The sequence below is a fragment of the Diaporthe batatas genome (assembly GCF_019321695.1).
Source record: "Diaporthe batatas strain CRI 302-4 chromosome Unknown Contig00006, whole genome shotgun sequence".
Lineage (NCBI taxonomy): Eukaryota > Fungi > Ascomycota > Sordariomycetes > Diaporthales > Diaporthaceae > Diaporthe > Diaporthe batatas.
Genome location: NW_025408553.1, coordinates 2,617,209 through 2,635,966, shown reverse-complemented (window position 1 = coordinate 2,635,966; position 18,758 = coordinate 2,617,209). Strand labels below are relative to the sequence as shown.

Below are 18,758 nucleotides of genomic sequence, written 5' to 3'. Positions count from 1 at the left end.
TCATCCGGCTCGCCTGGCAGAGCAAAGACACTGGATACACGTATTACGTGCTACGTGGAGTGGGTACGACACTCGAAGCTGTTTCAATATGATATGCTTCTTGGGTCCGCAGGTATCTGCCAGGCGGAGCGATGATGTAAAAGGTGCAGCACCTGGAGGCTGACCGGGTGTCCACTTTTGATGCCGAGCTGGCAAGATTGTACATAGTATGTACCCGGCATGGTATCCAAGAGAGATATCCAAGGGACGCCTTCCGGAGGCCCGTCCCAGACGGCCAAGACGCCGAACAGCGGGCAGTTGCAAAGGGGGCAAGGGGAGAGAGAGGTGTAAAGGGGGATCACGATGATGAGACCTCCCGAGGTCACCAGCAGCCCCTCCAGCCCAGCTGTCTGGCCACTCACTTGTTGTCTTCGCGGTGGGGACCAGTGCCTCTTCTTCGCTGCTGGCTGGCTGCAAGTGCATTTCCTCATCTCGGACTGGATCCTGCCTTTCAATATGCAAACCCACGGGTGCCACGGACGGGACCATTACCCGGGCGTTCACCGAGTCAGTCCCTCTCGTCCTTGTGGGGGCGCCTCTAGCTCTCCCACTTTGACAGCAAACGCAAGTCCCCCTGATCTGCCACGCTCCCCTTCCCTTCCCTGCCCTGCCCTGCCCTGCCCTGCCCTGCCTTGCCTCCCCCAGCACGCCCAAGACGCACTGGCACGATGAATCCAAAAGCACGTTAGCCCACTTGCACCACAGGACTCCGTAATGCCCCACCCAACAACGAACCAACCGGTCCCTCACATGCCCCTCGCCCCCCTCCTGGGCCCCCCCAGTCCCCGCCATGGCCTTGTGAATTTCCCAGTCCACGGTGTGGGGCCCAGCACCACCAAACTTGCCGGCGCGTCCCACTCCCTGGCCCTCCCCCTTCCCGTGGCCCCAACGGTACCCTTTTGCAAGGCTGAAAAAGAAGAAAGGCAGAAAAAATGCCACATGCGTCCTGACAAGGGGGCGGGGTGGGTATTCTAGTCGAACGTACCGGTACCTGACAGGGGGGGCTGAGCGGTAGTATCGTCCAGGACGGGGCATGGGGGTTCTGCGGAATAACGCCTGCCATGCGATTCGCCGGCTTCAACTCGTGCGGGTGGGGACAGGTGTGAAAGGCCCTTTGCTCCACTGCGGATTTCTCTCCGAGCTGGGGCGGAAAGAGACAAGAAAACAAGAGGCAGACAGGCAGACAGACAACAGATGTAGTAGACAGAAGGACTTGTGTGTTTCGTTTGGTCCTGTCTCCTTGGACTGGGCTGACTGGCTGGGCTGACTTTGCTCGCGTGCTGTGTGTTGGTTGGTTGGTGTCACTGCTGCTGCTGTCGTGCGGGCCCCTGAGCCCATGTGTGGATTCACGTGCCTCGGCACTGCAAGCGAGCCTTCCTTCCCCTCCAGCAGCCAGACGCCACGCCTGGGTCCCCCCATGGACATAAGGCTGACTCGGGGCTAAGGATTCTCGTTTGCGGCTGCCTGGCACTGGCGGGTATCCATATCGTCAGGATCTAGTCGGCGCGACTTGGGCACTAAGGACGTGTAGTGCGAGGGCCTTTTGTCAGACCCGCGTATCTTACTTGGCCTCTCCGCTGTCTAAGTAGCTAGGCAAGTCAAGTTAGTCAAGGCGGGGAATCTTTTTGGTGCTGTGTAACCCAGGTCATCATCGCCCACGCTTTGGGAATCCACTGCGACAAATGGTACGTACGTGTAGGCTTGGCTGGCTTTCGCCGGATGGAGACGAATTTTTGTCTATAGTCTCAACCTACTCGGACGGCTTGTTCCAGTGGCTGCTGCGGTCTCACGGCCCGCGTGTAACTAACGTGGGCGGCCCAGATTCCGACCACCCCCAGATTCCGACCACTCACTTTTTAATACAAACACACTATAAAGACACCCACTTTTCAACCCTACCTATTAAATCTAAATAAAATCCTATAACCCTAACCCTAGGCTTAAAAAGTAGGGATTTAATTATATTATTATATAAAAATACTATTTTAAGCTTATAAATATTTTAATATTTTTAAAAAGATTTTTAAACTTAAAAGTCTTAAAATATTAAAAATTCCTAATAAAATATTAGGGATTTATAACTAAATTAATATTAGTTTTTATTTAATAAATATTAATAATAAAAATTATTAAAAATTTATTTTTATATAAAAATACTTTATAATATTATATTAGGTTTTTAAGTAGTATAATTTTATTTCTTATAAAATAAATATATTTATAGTTTCTCTAAAAGAATTTATATAAAGAAAGTAAAAGTTAAATTTTAAAAATATTACTAATACTTATTTAATAAAACTCTTATTAATTTAAATAATAATAATAATTATTAAAGTTTTTAAAAAAGTAGAATTATAACTAATTTATTTAAAAGATATAATTAAATTAAAGTTAAAACTAAAAATATTAGTACTAATATATAAACTTCTAATATTTCTTAATATTTTAAAATTTCTAACTTTTAAAATTATTTTTAAAAATATTAAAATATAAAAAGTATTTCTTTAATATTTTATTATATTAATAGATTTAAAATACTATTTAATAAATATAGGGTTAGGGTTATAGGATTTTATTTAAATTTATTAAATCTGTCTAAAAAGTGTGATTTTATATATGAAAAGTGGTCGGAATCAGGGGGTGGTCGGAATCTGGGCCACCCACGTTAGTTGTGATCCACGTCAAAGCACAGCTTCCCAGGTCGAAGCAATCCGCCAGGGCTCAGGAATGGGGTGCAGGGCTGATCTCACCCGAAGAACATAAACATTCCACGCATTAAAATGAGATAGAATTATTTTGTTGAGAATGTAAGAGACTGTTGTATCGCAATAGGTATGAGCAGTAGCACCGAGGGTGGCGTAATCCCTAGAAAATCAACCCGGCTTACATCTGCATACCATATATATCTAAGGTAGACCCGAGGCTTCACAGTATAATACATCACAAATGACTTTTAAGGGACTGTTCCTATGATTGCGTGTTACCTACCCTATCCGTCATTAGGGCACGGGTTGCGTCCGTCGCAGGCTGAACGCCAGCTGAGATTGCGCACAGCTCGTAACAGCTTGACAATAAGACAGGATCATTCATATAGTTTTCAAAGGATCATGGAAAATTCATGGCTCTATAAGTATCACCATGGTGGTATCACCGGCCTTAGTTTAAAAGTGCAGAATGGCGCCCTGTGCACGTATGTGCTGACTCCGCTTTATTAATAGGTCTATTATTAGGAAGGAATGGTACCGGAACGGTATATAGGCCCCTATAGAGTATTCTTAAGGAATCTTTAACCTTTAACTTATTAAATAGAAATTTAAATAAAATAAAAAATAAATATACTTTCTTTACTTACTTTATACTCTCTAATAACTTAACTTAAATATAATAATTAAATATTAAGTATTATTATATTAATAGTTTTATTTTAAATTTTAAATTTTAAACTATTATTCTTTTAATAAAATTTTATCTTTTAAATTATTATTAATAATATTAATATATTTATACTTATTATTAAATAGCTTTAAAATTAATTAATATAAAATCTATTAATTTTAAATTTAATAATTATTTTATTTTTACCTATTATTAAAATTTATCTATATTATAAAAATTTATAATATTAATTTTAAGTATACCTATTTACTTTAACCTTTCTTTAATAAATAAAATTTAATTCCTAAAGAGAGGTTTAATAACTATTAAATTAGTTAATAAAATAAAAGAATCTTTTAGTTTTTAGTAATTTAATAAAGGCTTTACTAATTAAATCTTAAATTATATTTAAATAAAATATAACTTCCTTTATTATTAATTTGCTACTTTCCTTTAATATTTTATTATTATTAACTATTTATAAACTATTAATATATTAATAAATATTAAATTTATTATATCTTAAAGTTTTATTAATAATACTCTTCTTAAATTTATTTTTAATTACTTATTATTAAAGTACTATTTAAAGAAGAATAACTTTTTATTTTATAAATAATAAATTTAACCTTAATATACCTTATTATTAATAAAAATTTTAATATAACTCTTTTACTATTAAAGATATTATAATTTTATTTATATAAACTATAATAAATAATTAATAAACTTAAAACTAAAATTTTATAATAATAATAGCTTAAATTATAGTAAATCTTTTATTTTATAGATTTACTTTTAACCTTTACTATAGATTAATAAAGGTAATAATTATTTATTTTTATTTAGTTAATATTAAATATTTCTATTTATAAAAGGTTTTAATTTTAATATTTAATTTAATAAAAGTTATAAAATACTTTAATATATTTTACTTTATTAAGTATTTTAAATACTTAAAATAAATCTATTTTATAAATAATATTTATTAAATATAATTATAATACCTCTTTAAGAATATTTTAAAATAATATTTTTATATTTTAATAAAGAATAATTATATTATACTTAAAGTAGTAAATATTAAAAATATTTATAATAAGTTTAAAACTTATTTTATAAAGTTCTATTTAAATATAATAGCTTTTTAAAATAGAATATTTTTACTATAAGATATTATTAATAAAAGGATATTATTTCCTTTCTTTAAATAGTTATTTTAAATATAAAATACTATAATATAAAACTCTTTACTTAATTTATTACTATTTTTAAATTATTTACTTTAAAAATTAAATCTAAAATTCCTAAATCTAATAAGAATATAAAGCTTATAAATTTTTAATTTTATTTATAACTATAAAAATATAATTATTAATTTAATTAAATAATACTTTTATTTCCTTAATTTACTATTTATATTTAATAATTTACTTTTATTTATAAAAATGGATTATTTATTTTCTATATTTTATAATATCTACTTATATAACCTTAATATTAATAGTTATAATAGTATTTTTAAATATAATTATTTTAATTTTTTATAATTTAACTATTTATATATTATTAACTTAATTTAATATTTAAATTAATTTTAATATTTATTTTAATTTTAATTTTTAAATTAATTTTAACTTTTAAATTAATTTTAACCTTTAAATTATTTAATTAAATAAAATTAAATATAAAATATTAAGTATAGTTAATTATAAATATTATTAAATTAATATATAATTTAATATTAATAGTAAAATAAATAATAATAATAAATATTTTAATAATAATTAAATATTTTATAACTACCCTTTATATTAAAAGCTAATATCTTTTACTTTATAAGCTTAATATAATAAAAGAAATTTATAAAATTAATAAAATTAATATTAATAAATATACTATAATAAGTTTATTAACTATATAAAGTTATTTAATATATTTATTTATTAATAACCTTTTTTAAAAATTTTTAATAAGAATTCTTTATAAAAACTACTTTTATAACTTTTAACTACTTTTAAAAAACTTTTAAATAATAAATAATATAAATATTAAAATATTAAATTTTTAAAACTATAACTTTATTACTATTAATATACTATTATTATTAATAATACTTTAATAATTATAATATATTAATAGATTATATTTATATTCTTTATCTTTAATAACCTTAATTAAAAATAAAAAAATAAATTATTTATAATATAAAAGGGATAATAAAGTTATTATTATTTTTATAAAGTTTATAAAATAACTTATACTTTAATAATATATTTTTAAATATATTAAATAGTTAATAAGGAAGTTATAAATAAAAACTAATTAATTTTAATATTATTATAAATACTATTAGGGATATAAAAGTTATTAAATCTTTAATAAAGGTAGATTTAAAACTAAATATAAAATTTAGTTTTCTTTTAAATTTATTTTTATTTTTATTTACCTTTTAAATAATAATATATTAGATATTTATAGAAATATTAAATATAATTATACTATAATTAATAAAGAATAATTATTATAAAATTATTTAAAAATTAAACTTTATAAATAAATATTCTTATTATATTTATATAAAATTAAAATAAATATTTATAAAACTTTTAATTATATAATTATACCTTTATAATTTTAAATATATATATTAATTATAAAATTATAATAATTACTTTTTTATTTATAAAGTTTCTATTATTAATAACCTTTATATAAATATATTCTTTAAAATAAATATTATAAAACTTAAAAACTTTAATATTTATTTTAAAATTATATATTAATATTAATTTATATTATATTTATATTTTAATAAAATTAAAAAGTAAACCTACTCTATAAAAATTAAAGTCTTTACCTTTATAAAAGTTATTATTCTACTTTATTTTATAATTTAATTACCTATTTAATATAAACTATATTTAAATAAAATATAAAATTTAATTTTATACTTACTTTTAATATATTAATACTTTTATATTTTTATAAATATTTATCTTACTTTTATTATTATTTAAAATAAATAAAATAATTTAATTATAATTTTAATAATATATTTATAAAATACCTTTACTTTATAAACTTATAATATTATATTTACTTTATATAAAATAATATTAATACTATTTTTATTACTTTTATAACTACTTAAAATTAATTTAAAAATATTTATTTATATAAGTAATTTTAATTTACTTAATTATTAATATAAATATCTTTTAATTTTAATTTAAAAATAAATATAAGCTTTTAATTCTTTAATAAAAATATAAATATATTCATTAATAATAGTTTTATAAATATTTTAAAAAATAACTTAAAATTTATTTATAAAATAATTAGTAAAACTTAATTTTAAAAAATACTATATCTACTTTATAATATTAAAAATATAAAATAATAAATAATATTTTATAAAACTCTAAACTATTAAAAATTAAAAAATAAAATAATTTATTCCCTTTTATTCCTTATTTTATTATTTAATAATTAATATTAAATAATATTTAAAAAATAAATAATTATTAATATTTAAAGTTTTAATAAAATAGCCCTTATAAACACTTATTTTATAAAAATTAAAATAATATTTTATTAAAATTATAAATATAAAATATATTATAATATTTAATATTATAACTTTTTTATTAATAATAATTATATTTAAAATTAAAATAAATATTTACTATAATAATTATCTAAAAGTAGTTTACTTTTAAATATATAATTATAAAATATTATAATAGTTTAATCTATATTTAATAATAAATAAATTATTTTTAATAATATAAAAATAAAGTTTATTTAAATAATATTATTATTTTAATTAATAATATATTTAAGAATTATTTATATAATATTAATTAAGTTTATAAAAATTAAAAGAATAAAATATTACTATAAATTTAAAAAGTCTTTTTTATTATATTTATAAGTATTATATTTAATAAATATATAGACTTTTTAATTTATTAACTATTAAAGAGTGTTTATATATTATTATAGCTTTTAAGTTTTAAAATCTCTAAAGGATTTTAAATACTTTATTAGCTTTATTAAATATATATATTATAATATTTTATTTTTAATATAAAAATTAAATTATTAAAAGTTTAAAAATAACTTTTCTTTATTTAAATTTTATTAAAAACTATAAAGAAAAATAGTTTAATAATAATAAATAAATTAAATTCTTTTTATATTACTTAATAAATTAAAAAAACTTCCTTTAAAATAGTTAAATTAAACTTTTAAAATTTATATTTATTATATATTTTATATAAAATAATAACTATTTATTAATTTTAATATATTTATATTAAAAATTAAAGTTTAAATTTATTATATTAAAAATAATAATATTTTAAAATTAATAAAAGATAATTATATTATTATATACTCTCTATAAACTTTAATTAAAATAATTATATATTTTAATTAGATTTTTTAATATAAAATATTAATATTAAATAATTAAAATAAAATTTTAATTATATTTAAGTTTTAAAAATATAAATATTAAATTAAACTTTTAAATATTATTTAATATTATATATAAATTATTTTATAATTTTAATCTTTTAAATAATTAAATATTATAAATTTAATAACTATTTTTATTAATAATAAAATTAATTTATATTTTAAAATATATAAATAATTTTAAAATAAACTTTTATATAAATTTAAATAAAAATATTATCTTAAATTTATTATTATACTTATTATCTTTAAATAAAACTATTTTAATATTTTAAATAAATTAAAAATCTATTTAATAATAAAAAAATATTAAACTCTTATTATTAATATAATTATATAATTATTCCTATTTAATTAAAACCTATAAAATAAATAAATATATATTAAAGTATTTCTAAAATTTCAAAAATATCTATAAAATAGATATTATAAAAATTTATAATAGTTTAAAATTCTTAATATAATTAATTAAAATAATATTTTAAATAAAAATAAAATTATTTTACTTTTTAAAGTTTATTTAAATTTTATCTAAAAGACTTTTATAAAAATAAAATACTATATCTTTATATCCCTACTTTTATATTATTAATATTTTAAAGCTTATATATTTAAAAGTTATTATAATTATACTTAATTTAATAAATTTCTTTACTTATATTATATTAAATAATTATAATTAAAATTATAAAAATTTATTTAATACTACCTATAATACCTTATTTTTAATATTTATTATTATAAAATATATAATAATTTATAACCTATACTTAACTTACTTTATTTATACTACTAAATTATAATAAATTTCATTCTTAAACTACTTATTATAAAGCTAAATAAATTTAATATAATTCTATTAATTATTTATAAACTTTTAAAAATTATTACTTATTCCTAAAAAATAATATAAAAGATAATAAAATAAATAATTAAACTTTTATAATATCTATTTTATAGTAATTAAAGTTATTTAAAAATTATTTTAATAAATTAAAATTTAAAATTCTTATTAAAAGTTTAATTAATAATATAAAACTCTTTAAAATAAAGTTTTTATATATAATAATATACTACTTATAAATAAATAAATAGTTTAAATAAATAATATAAATAGTTAAATTAATATTATAATACTTTATTTATAACTTAAATAATCCTAATAGGTAGTTAGAAGCCTTACTATAAATATAATTTAAATTTTATAATAATAAATCTTAAATTATTAGCTATTTTAAATAAAGTTATTAAAGGCTTTATACTAAATAATATACTTAATATTATTATAAATTAAATTTTATATTAACTTTTAAACCTTTTAAAAACTATATTTAAATATATAATACTTTAATATTAATAAATATAACTATTAAATAGTATTATAATTAGTAATATCTTATATAATTCTTTAATATTAAAGATAGAGTACTTTCTATTTATATAAAAATTATAATATTCTATAAAATATTAAATAAAAATATAATTCTTAATATATAAATCTTTTAAAGTTATTAAATAAATTAATTATTTAATATACTAACTAAACTTTTATAAATATAAAAGCTTTAATATAATATAGTTTTAATTAATTATTTAAAACTATATTTTATAAATTTATTTAAATAAAATATTTCTAATATTAATTTAATTTATATAAAAACTATAAAAATAAATATTTAATAAATAAAGTTTATTAATAAGTAAAATAAAATACCTTATTAAATATATTAATTTTAAATTTAAGTTTTAAAAATAAAACCTTAATATAACTAGGTAATAAAGTTTAGGAACTATTTAATATATTTTTATATAATTATATTAAAATTAATAACCTTTTATAATAATAACTATTTAAACTTTAAAAATAAAATAAAAAAGTAGGCCTTTATTTACTACTTTTATAATTCTTTATATTATTTAAGATTTTAAAATTTCTTCCTTAAATAATTTTTTTCTTTTAAATATTGTTAATAAAGGAGTGGTATTAAGGTTATTTAATATAAGGTTAAGTAAAATATTAGAAAATATTAAAAGAAAAAGATCCCTTTATTATTAAATAATAACTTTATAATATTAAAAATATTAATATTAAAAAGGATAAAAGTTAACTAAAAATTATTTAACTATTTTAAAAAATAAACTATTTAATAAATATAAATAACTTTTATTAATTTAATAATTACTTTAAAAATATTAAAATTATTATTTAATAAAATAATTAAATTAGCTTTATAACTATTATAAAAACCTTTATAAAGTTATTAATAATATTAAAAAATAGAAAAATTATTAAAAGTAACTTAGCCTAATAATAAGTATTTTTATTCTTATTTAATCTATATAAAAGGATTTAAATAACTATTTTTAAAGTTAATTATTTATTATTAAAAAAGTAAATTAATTAATATTTATATATTTATAATAAATTTATTAATATAGTTTTTAAAAAAGTATATTTCTTTATATTTTATAATTTTAAAATAAATAACCCTACCTTAAAAGTAAAAGCTTTATTTATTTTAATTTATAGCTTTTTAATATATTATTTTATAATATAACTATTTAAAATTTAAATATAAATTTAAATAATTTAAAAATTTAAAAAGATATAAAATTAAATTTAAAGGAGAATAAAATTAAGGAAGAAAAATAGAGTCCCTTTAAAAAGATTATAAAGTAAAAATACCTACTAATATTAATTCTAACTTTAATAATAAAGCCTTAAAAACTCTAAAAATAGTACTATTTAATAATAAAAATAACCTAATTATAAAGGGCTTTTTTAAAGTAGTTATTTATATTTTATACTTTAACTCTCTATTAATTCCTTTTATAAGTTAATTTATTTATATTAATTTTAATACTTAATTAAAGTATATTCCTTTTAAATATAAGGGTAAAGCTACTTATATTAATTATAGATTTTATTAATAAGAAAGCTTTATTATTAATATAAGCTATATTAATATATTATTAAAAAAGATATATAAGGAAAAATATAAGATTTATAAAAGATAAATAAAGACTTTTAAATAAAGTTAAATAAATAATAAATAAAGCTAAAAATAGGAAAAAAGCTTAAGTTTTTAACCTACTTATTTATACTATTAAAATAGATTTTTATTATAAAATAGACTTTTAATAAATAAAAAAATATTAAGAATTTTAGGAAAATAATTATATTAAAAAAGTTATTTTTAATTATAAAGTTATTAAACTAATTAAAACTTTTAATAATATAATATATTTTATAAACTATACTTTTAAATATTTATAATATAAATATAAATTAAAGTTTAAAATTTATATAAATTTATTATAAAGTTTTAATAATAAATTAAAAACTATTATATAGAATAAAAATAAAAATAAAGTTATTAATTATAATAAAGTAAATATTATTAATAATAATTAAGTGGAAAAATTAAAGGCTAAGCTAGATAGCTTTAATCTTAAAGAATATTTATTATAAGGTATTTTAAACTTTAAATAATAAGTATTTATAATATAGAATATTTAAATACTTTATATTATTATATTTATAGTTTTAAGGTTTTAGTGTTTAGTTAATAGAATTTTACTATATTTATAACTTTAAGGCTTTTAATATTTATAACTTTAGGGTTTTAATATTTAGTTAATAAAATTTTAATAATATTATATCTCTATTATAAGTACTTTTAATTTTTAATATATAAATATTTTATTTTATATTATAATTAATAAAGAAAAGTAGGAATAAAATTTAAATAAATATTTTTAGTTAATAAAGGTATTAATACTTTTTAAAGAGGGGTAGGTTATTAGGAAGGAATAATACTAAAATGATATATAGGCCTTTATAGAGTATTTTTAAGGAATTCTTAACCTTTAACTTACTAAATAGGAACTTAAATAGAATAAGAAACAAATATACCCCCTTTACTTACTTTATACTCCCTAATATCTACTGTCTCGCTTTACTGCTCTTTCTCGTACAATGTGTGGTTTCGCTTCTATTCCGTATACATCTGAGGACATATATAGCGCCTTTATACAGTGGTAAGCACTCAAGACCCAGCGCTTAGAAAGAATACAATATTAATAACAATAGTTATAATACCATAGGTGCTTATGGCTTCAGCCTTGCGACGCACAGACAAGGCTAAGGGGCACCGTCTTGACGACGGCGTTGACTAGAACGCCGCGAGTTCTCGTACAATGCTGAGGGGTCCAGTGCTTGCCTCGCAAATCCAATTGTCGAATGTTTTGGTGACCCGAACCAGCCACTCATGGCCAAAGCGGGCAACTAGAAGCCGCATGCACGCCGCGGCCTGCATGAGGCAGCAAAGAAAAGGGGCTTGATACTGTGGCACAAATAGTACCTTGATGGAAAGGACAGCTGGCTCCCAGTCAAGATGCGTTGGCACTGGCGGTTTCGTAACGGAAGAAAGCTAATGAAATCAGGGCACACCCAGGTGCTTGCTCGACCTTCAAGGAACGGAGACTTGTGTTGTATCGGTTGGATCATTTAAGCCAGATGGGCAATATTTGTCGCACAAGCGCAGGACGGACTGTCCTTGAGGTGGTCCCGGGAAACACAAGCACCGTAAGCATGGCGATTCCCGGAACGCAGACTGCACGAGCATTCTAAGGATATCACGAAGGGCAGGGTTGGATATCCAGAAGATAATATATTCATATGCCTGAAACCTTGTCATTTGACTGACAGCTAGCTACCTAGGTACTGAGCGACTTACGAACTCGAAAATTTCTGCTGGTCCAATTGATGCCATCGCAGCCACCGAGCACCTGGGCAGTAATATACCAAACTACTGCTAGAACAACCGCTAAAGAATGTTGAACATGACACGAATCTTCGAGCTCGCACCAGAGCCGGCACCCGTTTGTAGACTAGCGAAGGCTTCGTGAGATAGTATCAGCGGGACTTCTTTTCACACGAGATGATGTACTGCATTTTTGCTCATTAACGTGCAGCTCCAACTTTAGACAAAATGGTTTCATTTTTAATCCACATACATATAAAATATACATGGCACTTTTATATAGTAGTAAACGCTTAAGATATAGCGTTTAAAGAAATATAGTGCCAATAATAGTAGAAAGAGAATATAGTACGTCTGTGGGTACGTAGCTTAGCCTCGTACCGCATAGACAAGGCTGGAAGGCATCGCTCCCGACGGCGCCGCTCACTAGAGACTTTAGACTAAATGTGAATCATTGCACCTATATAAATCATGTGCTCACAAGTACCTATTTCTTTTCCACAGGCTCTTCAGCACCTTCTTCTCTGATATTAAACCCGACCTCAACCGCTTAACAATGGGTACCCTTCTGAGCTGGGCGATATGGGCCCTGGTTATTTCCCTCTCCATGGCCGATGACGCTGTCAAACCTGTTGAATGGGTAGACCTCATGATTGCTACAAGCAATTTCCCTCGATTCTTTGGCACGCCGCCTCACGTCTCCCGAAAGGGTGGACCGAAGGTTACTGCTGTGACTCTTTACGATGATCCCAAAAAGCCCCGTTTTGGAAAGGACCAAAAGGTCTTGCCGATTCAGTGTTCGTCCAAGTCAGGAGATTCTTGCAAGGGTGCAGAGATGGGTCAAGGAGTCAAAGACGCTATCTCCGCTCTCCAAGAAAATATCAAGCCTCCCTCCTTGGGGGATGGTAAGCCAGGGTTGGAAGGCCTCAATTTTATATTTGACCACATGAGGTATTTTTGGTATGACCACACTGGCAGCCCGCACCATCACAACGTTTATTACTTTCGGCAGAGCATGCATGAAAATCTGCCTGTTGATAACACGGAGCTCGTACTTGAGGTGGTAAGTCGATTACCTGAATCACCACGGCCAGCGCACTCGCTGCAGCCACCCAAGCCGTGTTGTTTTACAATCATTTCACGTCCTTCCTCTGCCGAACGCAGGCAATGATACTGTGCTGACACAAAGCAACGAAGAACCAATGGATTCAAAATGGTTCCTATTGGGCCCCGTTCAAGGTGGATCAACATCAGATTTACTACGGCGAGTTTGACCCTATTAATCCGATGGACTTGCGCTGCAGTCAGTTCCACGCAAGAGACACTGCATCTCAACTGGCAATGAAACAGCCATTCTGGAGTGCTCTGGATGCTCCAGAATATGAACTCGTATATACCGTGCAGGATGGGAGTCTCTACCTGACCTGGCGACTCAAGTTTGATCTCCAAAAGCAGGTTGGTGACGACTTCTGGGTCTGGGTCAACGCTAGGAACTGCTCGGAGGTCATCGCCGCCGCCCCTGGGAAGATGAATCCTCACACGTCCAGTCTGTCTCATTTTCAGAAAGAACAACGCAAGCTGTTCGACGAACGGGGAATACCCTTGGAGGGCCACAAACTGGAGTGAAGCACGCCACCTCTCAGGAGGAAGGGTGCTGAGGCGTCTGGTATCTGTTCTGCGTCGATGTTATGGGGGTTCTATGGGTACGGGGATGGGTAAGCTAGGTTGTTTCGTTTCTAATACATACCTATACATATGAAACGTATGCGGCGCCTTCATACAGTGGTAAATGCTCAAGTGCCACGGATAAGCTAGAAATTCCACGATACCACAATCGACAATGGATTAACAACCGGACGGAGTAATGCAAATCACAGTACTTAGCAACCAAACTTCTGTGACTGTTCATCCTACCACCTAAGAAGTTGGGAAACGAAACAGAAGAAGAAAACGATGTCTTTCGCCTGCCAGTGAGGCAAGAAAGTTCCGTCCGAACGTTTTCCCTAACCTGTTCAAAAGCTGCGCTGGTTTCACGAAGTACTCGGAGCTTTTTTGTCCCCCACGCCATTTTCGCTCTCATCTTCGAATCAAATTGTTCACATGCGGTAATTACTGACAATCAGTAGTAGTATGGGTACAACTTCCGGTTGGTTTGTCAGCCAACGACTGTGATGTTACGAGACCGGCGTGCTTGTTCGAGCGGGTATGCATCATTGTTTGGCCAAATCAAGACACGGCCGATTTCCGTAACACAGCGCCGAACGGGACAGGCACTCCGTTACGGATTTAAGAAGGAGACCGAGATTATCCACCGGTCGGGGGGCCGGGAGTGGGACATGGGGGCCGAATCCAAGACAGGTCTGCATCGGCCCCCAAGTGGCACTCAGACATAGCCTATCAATCCTCCCGGGACAGACGACGCGGGCCCGCCCCTCGCCCTGCCGGTCTGCCCTCTTGGGCCTTTGGGTAGCATCGTCAAGCGACAGCGACTGCTTACTCACAGCGAGTCAGACGGGACACGGAGATAGTAGCGGCAGTACTAGTAGTAGGTGTAGTATGAGACCCGCGATGGGGGCGGGTCATCCCAGTTTCCCACGGGCTGGAGGAGGTGTGGGAATACGGCGGCTTACGGCCCTCCGCCCAGAAGGGCTTGATGCACGTAAGACATGCACATAACACACACGGGCAATCTTGGCGGGATCGAGCAGGAGAGAGAGGGCCGGCCAGCTGGTTTTGATGCTCGCCCTTTGGCCTTGGTCACATAATACCTTCCTGTTGTGTCCCCGCCCGGGCGAGTAATATCTCGTCAGCCCATCGCTTAAAGTCGGGCGTGACACCCCCCGTCCCCCCCAACCTCCCAGGTGCCCCCCCTGCGCAGCCTCTTGGGGATCGCGGGAACCGTGACACCACAGCCCTACGCAGGTCGACCTGTCATTTTTTTGTTCCCGTGTCACGAGGAGTATAGTGCCCTCTTGCATGCATTGATCTCCATGGCGTGATGACGCCGGCTCACCCAGAGTTCCTCCGGCCCCATTGGCCCCGTTCAGGCCTACACCCCTCTCTCTACCCCCGAGGGCATTCTCATACGCTGGTGGCGCTATTATGAACACCGGCAGGCGCTTACATCGCTACGACTACTAGGTATGTTTGGGCGAGCCGCGGGTCTGAGGGCGGCACGGGAGTGGTGGCGCGATCGCTTAATGCAGAACACGTGGCTTATTGGCGAGGTGTTGCGAGCCATCATGAGACCCGGCCCAGGAATGCATACGGCTAAAGTACGCATGGCTGGATACCCCGATCGTCTCCTGTCGAGGTGGCATCCCCTGCTAAAGCGTGCTGCATATGGGGGCGAAATATCATGCCCAACTATCCGAGTCTGTTCCGCGGCACACCGGTCGCGTACCAGTTCCCAAGCCCGCTGTTGGTCGGTGTCCTAACTCGTAGGGACTTGCTTCTGTGGCATATCATCCGCATGTAGAATAAGACTATGGTCTGTTGTATGGCTCAGCCGATGCACTGTGATAGACTAGCAGTTTTTGCGACCGGACTTTTATTAGCGACGTGAAGGTGTAGATATTCGGCTCTAGTGCAATGCGCTAGTGGGCTGGACTCCCCTATGCATTTCATCACTTCATCTTGACTACTAGTTATCCGCAAGTTGGTTGTTGGGCTTCTGCTAAGGCACGCTAGGGTAGACTTACTCGAACCTTCATAAATTACACAAGCTATGTCACCTGGCGAACTTAGACAGGTGTCGGCTCGTCTAAGTGGCTAGACACAGGGCAAGTAAGGGAAACTGGAGCTAGTTATTATCAATCACGGGATGTATTCTACAACAAATCAGGGCGGGAGAGCTCCCAAGAGCTTGACGCATCTCCCTATCACGAAACAAGAGCTAAGTTCCAGCTGCTGCGCCTCCAGGGAAAAGCGGGGTCAAACGATCGCCGAAACAATATCATTCCCTTCCAACTGGTACGCGGGCCTGGCGGGCTCTTGGGTGTGACGAAGCCGGCCCCGGGGAACCATGGGTGGCACAGCAAAGGGTAAGCACTTGGCCCCGAAGGGGCAATGCGTATCTGGAATCAGCTCCCAGCCAACGGCAAGATCTTGATCGACAGATAGCGGCCGATGGCGGCGGGCGCCTTAGGGGGGGGGGGAAAAGTTGGGCGCGATCTCGACAATGCTTCCCCTTTTGAGGAATCAAGAGAGCGAGCGAGTCACTGGCAGAGAGGTGCATCCGCCATCCGACGTGATGCAGCGCGCATAGCACAACTCGCGTCGTCGTCATCGGGACGCTGGCTGCTGCAGTGAGAGGGGAACAGAGAAGGAAAATGAGTATGTGCTCAAGTGCCAGCCTCCTTCCTAGGAGTAGAGGTATTAGTGACATTTCGGTGATGTGACCACGCCGCACAACGTCAAACATTACATGCACGGCTCTCGAATCCGGCTAGCCAGGGCCTCAATCTCCAAGAGATCCCAGGACCGGGTCACGAGCAGGGGAGGGGTTGTGTTGTTTGCGTGGGTTCATGTCAGATTTTGGGACAACGGGGCGTAGGGCGGACTGGGTCAGGGCTGGTACTTTGATATGACCGCAGCTGAGACCCGGCAGATAAAACTAAGTATTGCGTGACTTGGGGCAGCACAAATGACGACGCGAAGCTAGAGTACCGTGACGTGAACTCCGCGGCCGTTGTTGTCAATACTACTTCTCATTACCGAGAGGTTCCCTCTATCATCGGCGTGATGCAGCTCTGTCCCCACAACCCGGCGCCTCAGCGCCACTCATGACTCTGACCGTTGCCCTTCCGAGGCATATTTTGCGATGCTGACATGGCCCCAGGAAGTCTGCCCAGGGGACGATCCACGATGCAGTGCATGTGCACATGGCCAACTCAGTGCTATCCTCATCTGGCTTACAGATGACTCTGATCGCCTCCAACCGGAGGATCAGGGCATACCGTTCCCCCCAGGCACTGTCAAGGATTCCCCTTGGGCACAGATGGGAAGAAATTGGGGTTCTGGATCCGTTCCCGGTTCCGTTTGGCCATCTCGGCCTGCCGTTTCTGGTATACTCGGTTCTGGTGGAAGGTCCTGCGAGTGTGTCAGACATGTGGTACTCTAGGCGTGGACGGCCACTATTGGAGGTAGACTGAGCAGACCTGTGCAAGGCAAAGACACGAGGCTCTTCCTCCGCCGTTGGCTCCTCCTCAGCCTTCTGTAAGGACAGTGTTAGCTTTGCATGTCGTGTGCAGACTTCTGATGAGTCCCAAGGCAGGCCGGATCAACCTACCTTGTCGGTGTCAGCCTTAGACTCATCGCTCTTCTTCTCATCGGCCTTCTTGTCGTCTCCTGCCTTATCCTTGTCCTTATCCTTGTCTTTGGACTTCTCGCTCTCCTCCTTCTTCTTGCGCTGTCGCTCCTCGTACTCCTTCTTCACTTTCTCGACCTCCGCCTCCATGTCCTTCTTCTTCTTGGCATCGATAGCGGCCTGGTCAACTATGGGCGTGCAGAACCCACGGTCCTTGAGGTGGCCTGGGCAAACAAAGAAGAAGTCCTATCGTGGGGCTGAGTTAGAGATGAGTTCCTGCACTTTTCAAGTCTTGTCATAATAGGAGGCCATCTGGACACTCATCAGGGCGATGAGTGAGATGCGGCCATGCCACTTGTGAGGTGGTAGTGAGCTGATTATGAGACGAACCTGCTTGTCGGGCGTCACCAGCACGCTCGTGCTGGGCTTGAAGCAGATCTCACATCGTTTTGATGCTGCTTCAGCCACCTTTCGGTGTGTGTAGACATTGGGGAAGGAGGCCATTGCCGCGTTGCGTCGTTGATCAGCTGGGCTGCATTGGCGCCGTCAGTCGAAGTTGTAGTGAGAAGCTCTGGTGGGGCCTACAGTGTCGGGACCGTGTGGTGCGACCTTCGTACTGTATGCTTTAGTCATGAGGTCACGTGGCTCCTTCCGAGAGAACGAGATGGACTTGCTGTTTTTCGCAAGCAATATTCCGCGACTGGTCTAGTGCTAAAAAGGAAGAAGGACGTCTTTTGATGGTTCTAAACACTGGAAATATTTTCAATGGTATGGGTGGATGGGGT

At 31.5% G+C, this 18,758-nt stretch overlaps 3 protein-coding genes across 3 annotated transcripts; 1 reads left to right on the top strand and 2 right to left on the bottom strand.

Annotated features, from left to right (window-relative positions):
- Positions 1–1,698, bottom strand: KVR01_005841 (uncharacterized protein; the record flags this gene model as incomplete). Its single annotated transcript, XM_044793305.1, has 1 exon — positions 1–1,698. Exon 1 carries the CDS (start codon positions 1,072–1,074, stop codon positions 1–3), a length of 1,074 nt encoding a protein of 357 aa, XP_044644644.1. The 5' UTR covers positions 1,075–1,698.
- Positions 1,699–13,221: 11,523 nt separating this feature from the next.
- KVR01_006259 (uncharacterized protein) lies at positions 13,222–14,291 on the top strand (the record flags this gene model as incomplete). Its single annotated transcript, XM_044788123.1, has 2 exons — positions 13,222–13,728; positions 13,863–14,291. The coding sequence occupies 2 exons, from the start codon at positions 13,222–13,224 to the stop codon at positions 14,289–14,291; spliced, it is 936 nt and encodes a 311-aa protein (XP_044645062.1).
- Positions 14,292–17,267: 2,976 nt separating this feature from the next.
- Positions 17,268–18,529, bottom strand: KVR01_005883 (uncharacterized protein). The gene is made up of 4 exons (XM_044789490.1): positions 18,364–18,529; positions 17,956–18,219; positions 17,825–17,880; positions 17,268–17,756 (listed from the first exon to the last, which is right to left on the bottom strand). Exons 1-4 carry the CDS (start codon positions 18,475–18,477, stop codon positions 17,642–17,644), a joined length of 549 nt encoding a protein of 182 aa, XP_044644686.1. The 5' UTR covers positions 18,478–18,529; the 3' UTR covers positions 17,268–17,641.
- Between the last annotated feature and the right edge of the window lie 229 nt (positions 18,530–18,758).